Source organism: Urocampus carinirostris, chromosome 2, assembly GCF_059441175.1.
Source record: "Urocampus carinirostris isolate Australia breed hairy pipefish chromosome 2, RoL_Ucar_1.0, whole genome shotgun sequence".
NCBI lineage: Eukaryota > Metazoa > Chordata > Actinopteri > Syngnathiformes > Syngnathidae > Urocampus > Urocampus carinirostris.
In genome coordinates this window covers 9122081-9137500 of record NC_142350.1, presented here as the reverse complement: position 1 = coordinate 9137500, position 15420 = coordinate 9122081, and the positions used below count along the sequence as shown (strand labels likewise).

Sequence of the window (15420 nt, the reverse complement as noted above, 5' to 3'; positions counted from 1 at the left end):
TGCCGCAAGTTTTGGAAGAGGTTGAAAAACTTTTGATGATTTTTCTCACCCTACCGTCCACCACAAAAGGTAAGAAATCCTATTCATAATCCTTTTTTTTATTTTTACACGTTCATGTTAGCGTAATCTTTCGTACGGAAGATTACGCTAACGCGAACGTACGATTGGCCTGGGTTAGCTTCATGTTTACATTCATGGTAAACATTCAAGGTGTTGGAACGGATTAAAACTATTTTACATTACTTTTAATGGGAAAAACGATTTCGGTGATTGAAATCGGTTTTCGAACAGGGTTCTGGAACGAATTATGGTCGAGAACCGAGGTTCCACTGTACTTGGAAAAAAAATTGTTCTACCTGGATGTGGACAATTAATTAATATCAATAAATTATTGTTTTCACATTAAGATTTTCAAAAATTGGATTCAATACATTTTATTGCCAATTAAGGCCTTGTTTTAAGAATAATAAATTCAATGCTTTTTGAGACTTTTCAAAAATCCGATGAAGTCCCGTAGATCCTTTCCATCATAACCCCAAATTAGACTTCTCCAGGTTAAGGTAAAACAATTTTTATGCCACGTTTTTGGTTTCCCTATAACAACAAAATATCACCTGAAGTGGATAGTTTTAAAGCTTTCAGAATCAATATTTCAGTTAATTTTTGATAAGGCCAGCCAAACAAAACAGGCAAAAAGGAGATAGTATATAGTCTCACTAATAAAACAAGTGCATAATTCACTTTTGTGCCAAATTGAGATTTTTGCCTAAATCAGGCTGCCTAAGAGAGACGCTTTATCTGCACAAGTCAGTCAGCTAATCATATTGCATATAACCAATCAATCATGCAAAATGGTAGCAAGATTATTATTTTTTAATTATAATTTGATAGTACAGAAACAATTTGTGGAAAAAACTGTTTATAAAGTGCATTACTTTTATCAATTGTTTGGCAAGATCTTAACACACCACATTTTTGTTGTCAACGGTGACAAAATCGATCAAGAGAGTAGTGCAATATAGCAGCAAACTATTTTCAAAATTATCAATTTGATAGTTAAAGTATTTTTAAGAAAAGTCTATAAAACACTGCACTCTTTTTTTTTGCTTAACAAATGCCTGAGCCTGTAAATTGGGTCTGTTCTTTGGTTGCAATGTAGAGCAATTAATAAAGGTTTCTACCTTATGGGTTTTGACAGTTGCATGACCTTTTGGGAACGCAGCCCCACAAAAACGAGAGATTACCGTATATAAAAATGGTATTCTTCTACATCTCTATGTCAGCAGATACCCTTTTAAATTGCACTTCAGATATCAAGTCATGTATGACAGGCAACTTCCTACAGCTCAACCAGGACAAAACAGAGGTTTTACTCATTAGGTCCTGATTTCAGGGGAGAGAAACTTACCAAAACTAGATTTTAGACCTTTAGATTACATGAAAAACTTCCGCATATCAAAAACATAACTAAAATTGGTTTTTATCATTACGAGAATACAGCCCGAGTCCGCCCATTTCTCTCTCAGGTGAACAGCGGGGATTTTATGGTCTCGTATACTGAATGTTTTTATACAGCACTTTGAGAGACAATTTTTTTGTCAAACGTGCTTTACAATTTGATGTGATTCGATGAATACCTGCAGAGGGTGTGGCATTTGGTGCCGTGCCTCCAAAGTTGATGGATGGCGCGGCAGGAGCGTTGGCCGTGGCGCCGAAGATGAAAGGTTGCGCCGCGGGGGCAGAATTGACGGGAACGGCCGAGTCCTGGCTCTGCCCAAAGACGAAGGCTTTGGCTGGGGGGGCGTCGCCGGCCACCGGGGGGGCAGTGGCTTGACCAAACATGAAAGTGCTGGGGGTTGCAGCTGGAGCGGGTGCAAGCGCCTGCGTGCTGTTGCCAAAGACACTGGCGCTTGGGGTGGACGAGGTGCTGCTGGTAGTGCTGGGGTTGTTTCCCGTGAAGAAGAACGGCACTTTGGGAGCATCTGTGGCTATCAGGGGCAAAAGAATATGCATTTATCCACTATTATGTGTGAGAAAATGTAGCGTTCAGCCCTAATATTTCATAAAATAAGCCAAACACTCCTATGTATTCTTTATCCTGTGCCACAATTGTTTTCTGTTGCATTTAGACCACAGACTCAATTTACTTGAGGGCCGCCAGAGCCAGTGTCTGGGTGAATTTGCCCCAGACCGTGATTTCCACAAAAAAAGCTGCTGTTGCACTGTTCTCATATCTTTTTTTGAAATTCGCAACACAAAAAAGGATCTTAAGATCTTGGTGCACGTCCAATCCAACTGTAAATTCTTCACGAGAAATTGCCCATTTGTCTCAGATTTTACACATTATATTGTTGTTGTATAGCAAGGAGAAGGATGTGAAATGAAAAACTTATCTGAAACAGAAAAAATAAATAAAAAATAGTGTGTCGCGTGATTCAATAATGTGATTATTTTTAATAGATTAACAAATTATTTTTTAAAATGATGTAAGACATGATATTTTGTTTTTGTGATTGATTGAGGAAGCGTTTGAAGTTATTTCGCGGACGTGTCTCTTAGAAGCCTCAAGCTTCAACCTGGCATCCCCCCCTTTTTTTTTCAGATTTCAGGTGATTCGTTAATTTTGCAATGTGATGTTTGTTGCAACATGACTGTAAAGAAAAAATAAACGGGAAATACAAAACCAAAAACATTACGAATATGAAAATTTAACTATTCAATCAGAAATAAATTAATCTATAATTTGAACAGGCTGTGCTCAGATTTAAGAGACAGTGTATTTTTTGACTGTATTGCTTTGTGTGACTGAAAAGAAGTGCTAAAAAGCACAATAAATCTAATACCAAACTGTACCATTGTTCTAATTCTTTTAACCAGCCTTTCGCAAGGTTTTTGTTTTTCTGGGTACTCACAGACGCAAGATTGTGGTCAATTATGTTGGCTCCCTATGGGTGAGGTTTACGTTATGTAAAATAAATGTAGATTTCTTGACCTACAAGTATTTTGGAAAATGCACCATATATAATAGTTCAGGTATTTTGGGTTTTTTTTTTTTTTTTTAATCGTTTTTTTTTTTTAGAAATGAAATCTTTTTACCACTAAGATGCGCTAAAATATAAATACTGTCCCTTTAAACCTTCATATAAAGGAGGGGCCTTTAAACCATCATTCTGCAGGTTCCTATTTACCACCAGCTGCGAGTTTGAGACCCCTGATTAAGAAGCTGAAGCTATTCTTAAATAATCTCATGTATGGTGCGTTCATGCGTATGAGTACAAATAAATACCTGCAGTAGTTTGTCCAAACACAAAAGTGGAACTTGCATCTTGTGAATTTGACACATCGCTCTTGTCAGCCGGTTTGCCGAAAGCAAAAGCTGGCAGTTGCACCTGCTGCTGGTCGCCTGCGGCGCTCGGCTTGCCGAAGGAAAAACCTCCAGAGACGCCGGGTGCGGGATCGGTGTCTTTACTGGCACCGCCAAAGACAAAGACAGACTGAGAGGAGGCTGTGGATTCCTCCTTTTTGGCGACAGGTTTCCCGAACGCAAAGGTAGGAGCGGTGGGCAGCGAGCCAAATGTGGTGCCCCCTGCTTGTGTGGGGGTAGCAAGGGTGGGCATCCCAAAAGCAGAGCTGGCGATGGTCGTGGTGGTGTCTTTCGTGGCGCTATCACCGCCGATGCTGCTCTTGTCCTGGGATGTCACAGGCGTGTCAACGGGCACAACAGCAGGCGTAGGAATATCTGCCGTTTTTTCCTCAGGTTTTGGAAGTCCAAAACTGAAGGACGGCTTTGAGGCGCTTTCTGTACTCGATCCCTGCTCTAGTGAGATGCCGCCGCTTGATCCAAATTTGAAGCCGGCTCCGGTTGCAAGCGACTCAGGTTTTTTATCATCCTCGGAAGAAATACCGAATTTAAAGCCCTCGGTTGGGGTGTTGAACTTGAACCCTAGTGAGCTATTTGTGTCTTTAGAAGGTGCTTCTGAGGACAGGTTTCCAAACGGAATACCGAATTTAAATCCTCCTGAAGATGAGGATTCCGTCGTGGAAACACCAAACTTGAATCCTCCGGATTCAGACCCTATGCTACTGTTGGATGTGCCGAATTTTAAACCTCCAAAAGAAGAGGTAGTAGAAGAACCTGAAATTAGCAAATAAATAAGTCAGTCTCTAAAACACAGCAACACATTTGGGGTTTGGCTCATTACCTTGGGGTTCTGCCTTGGTTCCAGGTTTGGCTGCCAAGCAAGCGACGCACTTGAGGTCGGCGGCCTTATTCTGAAGCAAACACGTGTCGCAGTCCCACGAGTTCTCTGGCTTCTTGAACTTTTCGGAAAGGCTGAGGGCTGGCTCACTCGTGGCTGCAGGGGGGGCTCCCGCAGAAGCTTCTGTTGGAAAAAATACATGCTTGGTGTGACCTCACATTGTCATAGGTCATGAAGCAACAAGTAGAAATTAAGGCATCAAAATGAATTAAAACGTGTAGGTCTATTTCAGCCCAATTGAGCCCTAGGGACTGTGCTTCAAAGCACTGGATGTTCCCTTTGCGCATCCGCAGTTCGAGAAATACTAAATTAGTCATTCGTGATAACTGTGACCAAGGAATATATATAAATTCCAGTTTCACCACTGGTTCGTTGTCCTACGGATTGTAGTCACTTGATCACGAGGATTAAAAGTGATAAGATGCTCTGGCGGTCGCACAACACTCATAGAACCGTAATTAAAATTGATAACTTTTGATCAGGGGTGTCAAAGTCAATGAAAATAGAAGGGCCAAATAAAAAATTAAGCTACAAACAAGGGCCTGACTTGAATGTCAAAAAATGTTTAGCTGACCCATTTTAGTCAAGTGAACCTAATTGAACATACTGAAAAGTCAAATATATCCCAATATGATCTGATAAATAAAGTTATATTTTCTTATGGCACTGTCAGTAATCCTTAATTTTCACCAGGCGCAACAGACACATTTCTTTGACATGAAATACCCATTATTAATATTATACTTATTATTTTCACTCAAGCACCATTAGTAGTCTTTACCGTACTATATATTTTAGCAAAAGTGGCCTATAATTGACTTAAAGGAAAATATAATGGCAATTGTCCATCATTCACTAAAATACAATAAAATAAATTGCAGGGAAAGGTAACCAACAGGGAAAATAAATACATGATTTCTAGTGTATGGACCTCATAAAGACATTCTCAGTTTTTATCCTATGCCTCACCTCACCCATAGATGTTCATTACACAGCCAAAAAATAACCACAAACCTGGCTTAAGGTTCGTATCGGCGACCTTGTTCTGTCCCACGCTCCCATCTCTTTCCTGCTGGCCCCCAGTTTTCTTTGTTGCCTCCCCGAATCCAGCTAATAGCGTCGAAGAAGAGGTGGAGAATGCCGAGGGCAAAGATGTCAAAGCTTTGAGCCCCGTGCCGGGCTTCGCGGTCTCGCAGGCTACACACTTGACTGCTTCGGGCTTGTTGGAGACCATACACGTGTCGCATAGCCAAGTCATTGCAGGTTTGAAACAGGGCGAGTTGCCCACGGTGCTGTTTGTGCTGCTCTTCGGCTCCCAAAGAGCCGGGGCGGGTTCTGTATTGTCCTTGGTTGCGGCAGAAGGCTGCGGAGCCATGCAGCACACACACTTTGTAGCTGATGGCTTGTTTTGCACCAAGCAAACATTGCAGCTCCAACCAGGTGGGGCTTTGAATAAGTTACTAAGGCTTAGAGAAGATGTAGTGGTGGTGGGGGCAAATGTCAAGGAGCTTGCAGTAGACAGTGTGGAGGTCTCAGGTGACTTCTGCACAGTCGTAGAAGCAAAGCCTGGGAAAGACATGAGATCACCAATTTAAAATGTAACAACGAACCATTTTTGTAAATAATTTTCCAAACCTTTTAGAAAATTGGCAGTAATTGTCATTCAAACACATCATTTATCAGTGCTATCATTCCCATATACAGGGTTCCTACAGCTTATGGCAAGTTAAATTCAAGACTTTTAGACCTTTTTTAAATTAAATTTAAGACGAAGTTGGAAAAAACAAAATTGAAACAAACAAAAAAAACATAAAATGAATTCTTTGTCTTTTCGGTCCGATTGAAAACTTTCCATTTGAAAAACATAGCACCCTCCAAAGGTTTGGTCTTGGGGAAAAAAAGGATGTTTACAATACATGTCCTCATTTAAAACTCCCAGGCAACTACTAATGTCAAAGAACTCTTTTGCTACATTCATGAAGGATTTTTATTATGATGCATGGAAAATGAAATATTTGTAATTAAATGGACCAATAAATCTAATTTATTTTATATCTTTTCAAGGGTCGTCAAGAACCCTGATTTATAGTTTACAAAAGGTCTTGCCCGTCCAAGAGGAAAAATGTTTCAGCAGTTCTTACCAGGTGATTTAAGGAGATCCAGCACGCTGCCCTGCTTCAATGTCTTAGCTGGTTTAAAAGGTCCGTCGAAGTCTTCTGTGCTTTTGTTGGTTGATATTTTTACTTGAGAAGAGTAAAAAGGAATCAATGCTGGAATATCTAGTTAAACCGTAAAATTGTTTAAAACCAAAAATACCTGCTGTTGCTATTGGGTTGTCTATGTTTCCATTGGCCAGAGAAGGGCCAATTTTTGTTACAGGGGCACTGAAAGTAAAGCCAGCCTGGAAATAAAAATAATCTGACTAAGATTTTATTTCCTAGAAAGACTTCTGGATGCCAACATGTTAGTACTGTAACACCACTTAGAAATTAAGGATTGGTTAAGGTTAAATAAGCATAGCACTTACTGAAGGGTAGAAATTAGGCGGACTAGCAGGAGTCGCTTTGACAATGGGCGAGGAGAACGTAAAGGGTTCACAAGGGGGCGAAGCAGGTGTCGCCTGAAGGGAAAGGAGATTTAAAAAAAAAAGTTGTGCTATAGGATTGTATCTAAAATAAAAGTGATTGAATATTTATGATATTACAGGGTCAGACCTTGTTTGTTGTTTCTTTGACAGTCGGGACTGTAATGCTGGAGGCGGCGGAGGAAGTAACGAGGGGGGGCTGTGGGGAGGAGAAGCTGAAGGTGGGCAAGGCAGATGTGCTAATGGGAAGGGAAATATTTGGAAGGTCTGGCACTTCGACCACCTGATTTGGGAGAAAAACAACCAGAACATTGGATTAGGTAAACATAAATGAAGTCTAATATATATCCATTCATCCATTATCTGCACTGCTTATCCTCAGTAGGGTCACGGGGGTACTGGAGCCCATCCCAGCCATCTTCGGGCAGTGGGCAGGGGACACCCTGAACTGGTTGCCAGCCGGTCACAGGGCACCGAGAGAACTTACTCGTTCATTCCCCCCCCTAGGGACAATTTGGACCGACCAATTGACTTGACATGCATGTTTTTGGGAATGTGGGAGAAAACCGGAGTGCCTGGGGGAAACCCACGCAGGCACAGAAAAACATGAAAACCACACAGGGAGGCTGCGGTAGCTGGACTTGAACCCTGAACCTCCACACTGTGGAGCTGCGTGCTAATTCAGACAAACTCTTCCCCTTGGCGGACCAAATTTCCATAATGTGCTTAACAGTCCAATATCCAGATCAGAAATATCAAAGGCAATATGGCCGATAATTCTTGTTGTAGCACCTCGGATCATACTTCGCATTTGTTTATTCTGCTTCGTGTCTCTCCCGCTCGCTCTCTATGGCCAAGTATGGTCCATTCGGCAACCAAAATTCTACACTTGGTCGTAATAAGGGTGGAAGACAGAATGTCAATTTATCCCTACTTTTTTTCAGTTAGTATACGTCTCACTTGGAAAGCATTTTGGGAATTGTAGTAACTGAAGTCTATATTATGTCAAGAAAAATGCAACTTCCCTTACTTAGTCACAGTAAATCGAAGATAAATTCTTTAAAAACAAAAGACAATAAAGCGTGATAACACTTGTGAAAACATACCTCTTCATCCTCAGTGTGTTTTGAGGATTGCCGTGCCGTTTTCCGCTCCCTCTTTTTTTTGCCACCTGCCGAACTTCTGGTGGCAGGCGTGCTGGACATGGGGTACGTGGCACCGCTGGAACCAATTGTGCTTTGGAGCGGGCCTCCAAAACCTTTATCGATTAGTGGAAGTGATTGTGTCACAGACTATGGAAAGTTTGATTGGGAAAAAAAAAAAATTAAAAAATCTTGGAAACTGGTGAGAAAATTAGGCTGTAATTCAGAGGGCCGAAATATCCAACCTTGTCTCTGGCTGTTGGCTCCAGATTCCGGCCCAGTCTACCAGGGGTCAAACTAGGCCTGAATGAAACGGCACGGTTCACAGAGCCAGAAATGGGGACCACCATCTTCTGCACTGGGGGGGCATTAGGATCAATCTACAGAAAATGCATAATCAAAAAAAGACTCAGGACGAATATATTTTAAAAAGGCTGTTACATCAAAGTACAGTCAAAGTTTAATTTACAATTTTCTGATTCAGTCAATTTGTCTTTTTTTTCATTTTGTGGAAGGAATCAACACAATTGTAAATGCCACCTTTCATATCTGACATAATATATGGTATGCACAGTGCCACGGTGCCTCCTAGTGTTCAGACAGACACCACATTCCTGAAACAGTCTCGGTTTGGGTCTGACTGCAGCAGCCGACAGCCGTGTGTATGTCAACACTCTTGTTGCTGTAAGAAGTGACACAGCTGCCACACAGCTGGCATTTGTCAACCAGTTGCTACAAACACTGTTCGGCTTACACAAAGATCTTCTTGTTCCAATGCTTGGACTTCACTTACCCGCTTCTTTTTGGACTGGAATTGTGGCACATCAAGATCACTGACATCCAGTGCCTGCGAGGACAACACAAAGGAAAACGTAATTGCAGCATTCCTTAAAAATATTAAAACCAGTCCAAGTTAAGTGTCAAGGTACTTCGGTATTTAAATATTTATCATTCTGCATTTGTTTTGTACCATTTGATATCTGATTTTTACTGTGTAATTTAAGAGATTTAAGTAATAGAATTGTCTGAATTGGAAACATGTTGACACAGTAATTTGATTGTTTATAGATTAAAATAAAAGAAATACATATTAATACAAGTACTGATAAAAAAAAATGCTCAGGTTTACCGTGGAGAAGGGTGTTGATGTTAGTACTGCTGGGATCCTCTTGGCATCCTAAAGAGGAAATACGAAATATTTGCTAAGTGAGGGATCCAAGAAATTTTTATTCCCTGCATGTGTGTGTTCGTACTGCAAGAGGACTGGACATGCGCTCCAAAGACTGCAGGATGCGTCTAGCCGTAGCGCTGGTAACCCCGCAGGGCTGAACGCCAGCCGGCTTGGCTTTAATTTGCCTCGTCACAGGAGCCTGAAAGATCACAAAGGCTTGTCAATAACATGAACTAGTTTTAGAAATGTAATTCACAGTGAAAAACAGAAGTAGCGGCAACTTTGTATGCATGATTTCCATAGTAGAAGGTTGTTAAAAGCTAAATTACATTTGAAAATATAAATCTGACACACTACAATGTGAAGATGACTTTTGTTGGCTCACAGCGTAAGGGGTTCCAGGGCGAGTGCGAACACTTTTGACCGCGGCCGCACCGCGGTATGTGGTCTTCCCAGGATAGAAAGGGGAATCTCCCAGATGGCTGGAGTTCATTACTGTGCTGTTCAGAGTTGACTATAAGGGAAATTAAAATGGAGTTACTACACGCATATATTAAAAGTGCAGAAAGAGATGAGGGTTTTAAAACTATATACATGACATTGCATAGGGGAAAAAAAAAAAAATCAAAATTAATTTTATGAATGACTCACGTTAGCAGATGTGCCAAAGACAGACAGATTAAAGGCGGGCCTTTTGAGACTAGACTGAGAAGGCTGGGGCACTGAGATGGCTCTATCCATGTCTGGTGACCAAAGTTGTGGAAGTGACGCTGTCTTGGACGTGGGCACATCTACAAGATGGAACATTTTATAGCGTAAAAAATAAACATAACTTGGTTCAACAATATACTTTTTAATGTTTAAACCTTTTATATGCACAACATTTGAAAATCCCTTTACAGAACCTTTGTCAGAAGCCCTTGAGGAGAAGCCGCTGGTTGTAGAGATGTTGTCGTCCTCGTGTTGAGACAGGTTGTCCTTAATCTCTTTGACGAGGGAGAAGCCAGTAGAGAACGGCCCTGGTGCCGAAGAGGTAGAGGGCTGCGAGAAAAGGCTGTTGGTGCCGGTCCCACCCAGCGTTGGTGATGAAGTCTCCAGCGATGACAAGTGAAGGTGAGAGTGGCTAAGCGGTGGCCGGGACAGCACGTAGTCCTGAAAATTAAGCGATGCCCGACTGGTGGAGGGCTCTGCATTAAGAAAGAAGAACCATTCGACAAGACAACTTTTTTATTTCTTTTTTTGAAAAAGTGTTTATTTGATTATTGATCATAAAAAGTATATTAACATAAAAATAGAAGGGTAAAAGAAAACAAACCTGTGTGACTTGTACTCTGTTTAGGTGAGTGACGTCCATCCAGAGATGGCGTACCCTTTCTGTCACTGTTGGGATGAGGCAACAGGCAATTCTCTGTCACATCTGCTGCTTCTTCGCCGTCAGCATCTCCACCTCCTCCACCGCCTCCTGCTTCTCTGTCTGGGGCCTCTCCGTTCTTAAAGTAATTCTGAAGCCAGGAAGGAACGATGCTCTTGACCGTATCAGTCACTCGGCTGATCAAGCCTGACGACTGGTGACGGGAAAATAAGCAGAAAAATCAGCATTGCCATCGTGTGACGCACAAAAGAATTATTTTTTTTCTGTTAGCAGAGTATTTCGCACAAGATTATTTGAGAATTGAATAGAAAAACAATCACATTGAGTACATTTAGAATAGAAAAATCCTAATGACAAATGGTAAGAGTAATGTCTATTAGGGCCGCACGATTAACCGAAACCTAACCAATATTGCGATGTGACGTAGTGCAAATGTGTAATCGCATATACAGCACTATACAATAGAGCAAACACACTGGTGTTCTCGCTTGCTGGCTTTTTCCTTCTTTCACTTGCTATTTCAGTTAATTGGTTAATTAACAAGTTTTTGACTCCGCCGCGCCAACTCCTGTGTTCACTGTGTGTGTGTGTGGGGGGGGGGGGGGGGGGTTTGATGTGGTGGATGTGCTAGAGTTGTCTTATGAATGCTCGCCACTTTTTTGCGCTTTTTTTTTTGGTTTATCAGTTGTTTGTACGATAAACGTGGTTCTGTCTCGCCGCTGCGCTTCTATGTTCCCTGGAGGGGTGAGGAGAGTAGTCTAATTATGCAATTCCCATAGCATTATCTTTCAATCTACAGTGAACTTTTACCCATGGGCATAGCCAGCCTGCTCAAGCACCCCTAATACTTAAAGCATTTTAAACTCTCTCTTCCTTAATAAGGGACAGGATAAGCCTAAATGTGATGACAACGTTAAATAAAGGTATAACAAAAATGTGAACAACACAGCCTCAGAAATACTCTTCTGCCTTGAAATGGTGCCGTCCATTTGAATCCTAGCACTGCCCTGGAGCTAGGGTCCAGTTGAAACTAAACCAAATGAGGTGTTCTACAAGAAAAGCTTGGAACTTTCACACAACACAACAAAGATAAGCCAACTAACCAAACACGCACGCATTAACACATAGTTTCTGCCCCTTCCTGAGGTACAAAAAAAGGCAATAGACTACTTTTGCCCATTTTGCTGAGACTAAAATATTTTATTTGAATGTCAGCAGAACAGTTTAAACTATCAATTTTACTCTGGTGTATTGCTTTCCAGGACACTGATGAACTCAAGCGTATAGAATAAGAAAGTGGGTCAGTATTTCTGCTTCGCAAGGCAACTACTAGGTTAGGGCCCTGTTCAAAACGGCTGGAATTTTTGGAGTCTTAATGAATTCAAAATTTTTAAGATGCTTGGTTACTGCAAGTCAAGTCACATTTCTTTATATAGCCCTTAATCACAAAAATGTCTCAAAGGGCTACACAGAATTACAATTACCTGATCCTAAACCAACTGCGAAAGAGGTTGCCATAAAAATCATACACCACTGGGTTGTGCATAAAAAGCTGTTAATTTTAACAGGTTTTGAATTTGAAAAACCACATGCCATGCACTTGAATCTATGTGAATATATGCGAACGCCAATGGCAGGTGACTATCATTAACACAAACCTCATAAGAATGATGGTTTTTAGGGATTTTTAGTCAAATTCAGTGTCAAGATAAAATGCCCTGAGTTAGTGCCAAGAATTTGCTTCTGTATGACTAGACCAAGGTTCATTGGGGCACCAATGAAGAAACAAAATGCCCAAGAAATAGAGCATGTGTATAAGGAATCAGATAAACCAAATGGTTTTTCACGAATGAGAAATGAGTTTACGGAAGGACAAACTCAAGTGTTTTAATTGTTTTGTGTTTTAAGATCTGAATATGAGAATAATCCATTTATCTTAAACATAATTATTCCTGCATGCGAAGGTAGTTATTGTTCGACATATATCTAGTCACTGTTCTATGAAAACTGCATCTCTGAAATTCATTGTTGTTTATTATTAAATGATTTTTACTAAATTATTTTTAATGGTTTATTCAAGTCATTTAAAGACTTGTCTTAATTTGTCTACATTCAGTGTTTTGTTCTTTAATGTACACAAAATACCTCCAAAAGTCATTTTTGGGGGAAACAACAAGGTTTTTTTCCCCCTATCCTCTCTGTATTTTTTTTAAACAATTTGAATTTTTTGAACATATGAAAGTGACTGGGAGTACTAGTAATCAAACAATTGTTTTTATACTGAATTTTACTGACCGCATCAGTGAGGACTAGCCTCGTTTAGGTCATTTTCCACACATGATTTATCTGTGCATTGCCATTTTTTCCCCATCCAACTTGTGTATATGTATCAGTAAATTGGGTATTGGATGAGTGTGGCATGTCTCCTATTGTTTGTTTTGTTGAATGTTTTTTATACAACACTTCGAGTAGCATTTCATCGTGTCAAAGTTCTTGCCTACAATTTTGATTTGACGATACAGGATGAGTGTACACAGCTCATGGAGACAAATCTCATAACATGTGTACTAAGTTAGGTGGTATTAAGTGCAGGAATTGATAAAAATCCATGCAACGACACAGATCATGCTATATCAAGGGCAACCAACATTTCTGAAGCCGCAAGCTACTTTTTCTCTCCCCGATAGATGCATAAAGTTAAAGGTTTGATATGCATATCCAAAATGAGTTGTTTTTAATACGCATTTACCAGTTTGTAAATATTAGAAGTAGGGTTAAAATAGGCTCAGTTAACCACTAAAACATTGCCTTAAATAAGCGCACTGAGCAGTTACAGGCTTAATTTTAAAATAGTTTTGGAAGAATCTATCGTATTCTTGTAGACACTGATCCTATAAAATGACAGTGACCAATTACTGCTAAGCTATTTTGAAAATAGGTATTAGGCTACTCGGGTGTTCTTGCGGGTGCCACCTGTGGGGGTCGTGTTGAAGAACCCAGGTATAGATGCATTTATATAAAATGCAACCAGTCTTGCCTCATCATAACTTAATGGAATTGAATTTATCATACTTTTATAGAAAGTGATCATGTCAAAGAATTCTCGTGCAGGTTAGAGTTCTAATTTCCAAGACAATTGCAAATAACCATCACCGGTGAGATATTTTCAGAAGGTGTATGCGGGCTACTCAGGTGTTCTGGGGGAGTGCTTGGTGTCTTCAAGCACCACGTTGGGTACCCCTGAGCTATATGTTAGCCTTGCTAATCAGCTGATCAGGGTGGATCTACTATAGAGGATTCATTTCAAGTTAAAACTACAGGGAAAGAAAATCTGAGCTTCGAAAAAAGAATGCAATATTCTGCTGTGAAAAAATGTTGTCAAAGCAGCAACAGCAGCAGGTAGACGAATTCCAATGCAACCATGTGGGAGCTCTTTAACAGCTTCCTGCGCAATTCACCCCGGCTAAAGTTAGCCGGCCCCCCGATCCCCCCTACTCGCCGACGTACAATTTAAACATATTTCACGTAATGACACCGATACAGATCCAAAAACAGCTCTTAGGAGCGATTTATAACCCCCAATTTGAGTAATTTGTCCAGAATAAACAAATGTAGGGTAGGGTTGGGCGAACACAACAATGCGCTTGCTCAATCGCCGACTGTCTGTTAGCTCCGCGACAAGGTAGCTGCTTTTCAGATTTTTTTCCATGAAACAACCGGCCTGGTCGATGCAGGTATCGTCACAGTCCCACGCACCCGGGTGTCTTAACCCACTCGGAACAAGTTAACGTGCTGACACAAAAGCTGTCAAGCAAATACGTTGGTCAGCGTTGATAAGCTAAGAAGTAAGCTAGCTAACGGGTTAGCGTCTGCTAGCACGCTAGGAAGCGCGTGGAGGCCATGATGAGGCCGCAAAATGTCTCCCCGGACTTCAAACAAAAACATTGACAAGATAGGCCGCTGTACTCATTGTTGTCGCTGCTTGTTCGGCTCGTGTGGTCCCACGGGTGGACTTTAAGGGGGGTATACCTGCTTGCCCTTGGCGTAAGGTTTGGAGGCGACGTGATATCTCCTGCTTCTGATTTTCCCTCCACCCGTGGCCGCCATGGCTCTTGCGTTGTGAATGTGTTGGTGTTTCGGCGCCGGATAGCTGTCACACAACACGGCGGCTAATGCCGCAAGGGGTTCTGGTACATGTAGTCACAATTGTAAATGGTTGACAATGACTTTTAGTTGCCTTCGTAACGAAGAAAAGACGTGTCCAAAATACAAATACTTATTTAGAACAAGGGTTCTCACCGTTCATGTTTTTTTTCAGCCAACTACCCCTAATCAGCTCAAAGGATTTGCGGTTAGAAAAGAATACAAAGTGACACTCTGCAGTTTAATAAAGATGTCGATGATCTTTAGCTCTCTGCTGCCCCCCTGTCACTTTTTCATGTTTAAAAACACACACACACACATATATCCATCCATTATCTGCACCGCAGTAGGGTCGCAAGGGTGCTGGAGCCCATCCTAGCCATCCTCGGGCAGTGGGCAGGGGATACACTGAACTGGTTGTCAGCCAGTCGCAGGGCACACAGAGACGGACAACTCGCTCGCTCATTCACACCTACAATTTGGACCGGCCAATTAACCTGACATGCATGTTTTTAGAATGTGGGAGGAAACCGGAGTGCCCGGAGGAAACCCACGGAGGCACGGGGAGAACATGCAAACTCTGCACAGGAAGGTTGGCAGCTGGATTTGAACCCATGACCTCAGAACAGTGACGCACACGCGCTAACCACAGCATCGCCGTGCTACCCCCACACACACACACATATACACACGCATATATATATATATATATATATATATATATATATATATATATATATATCTCATCT

At 41.3% G+C, this 15420-nt stretch overlaps 1 protein-coding gene across 2 annotated transcripts in view; it reads right to left on the bottom strand.

Annotated features, from left to right (window-relative positions):
• Nucleotides 1-14692, bottom strand: part of nup153 (nucleoporin 153) — an 18343-nt gene extending 3651 nt beyond the window's left edge. Inside the window, exons 1-18 of one of the 2 annotated variants that reach the window (XM_088328781.1) lie at nucleotides 14558-14650; nucleotides 10472-10721; nucleotides 10062-10343; nucleotides 9808-9947; nucleotides 9542-9670; nucleotides 9239-9355; nucleotides 9115-9162; nucleotides 8779-8832; nucleotides 8231-8365; nucleotides 7950-8135; nucleotides 6974-7126; nucleotides 6787-6879; nucleotides 6576-6660; nucleotides 6401-6502; nucleotides 5274-5825; nucleotides 4203-4382; nucleotides 3287-4135; nucleotides 1638-1988 (exon numbers count right to left, since the gene is read on the bottom strand). In XM_088328781.1, coding sequence (XP_088184907.1) covers nucleotides 1638-1988; nucleotides 3287-4135; nucleotides 4203-4382; nucleotides 5274-5825; nucleotides 6401-6502; nucleotides 6576-6660; nucleotides 6787-6879; nucleotides 6974-7126; nucleotides 7950-8135; nucleotides 8231-8365; nucleotides 8779-8832; nucleotides 9115-9162; nucleotides 9239-9355; nucleotides 9542-9670; nucleotides 9808-9947; nucleotides 10062-10343; nucleotides 10472-10721; nucleotides 14558-14635 — 3784 coding nt within the window. In that variant the 5' untranslated portion in view covers nucleotides 14636-14650. Of the gene's footprint in view, nucleotides 1-1637; nucleotides 1989-3286; nucleotides 4136-4202; nucleotides 4383-5273; nucleotides 5826-6400; nucleotides 6503-6575; nucleotides 6661-6786; nucleotides 6880-6973; nucleotides 7127-7949; nucleotides 8136-8230; nucleotides 8366-8778; nucleotides 8833-9114; nucleotides 9163-9238; nucleotides 9356-9541; nucleotides 9671-9807; nucleotides 9948-10061; nucleotides 10344-10471; nucleotides 10722-14557 lie in introns of both variants that reach the window. The other variant, XM_088328780.1, reaches the window with a different exon arrangement.
• Between the last annotated feature and the right edge of the window lie 728 nt (nucleotides 14693-15420).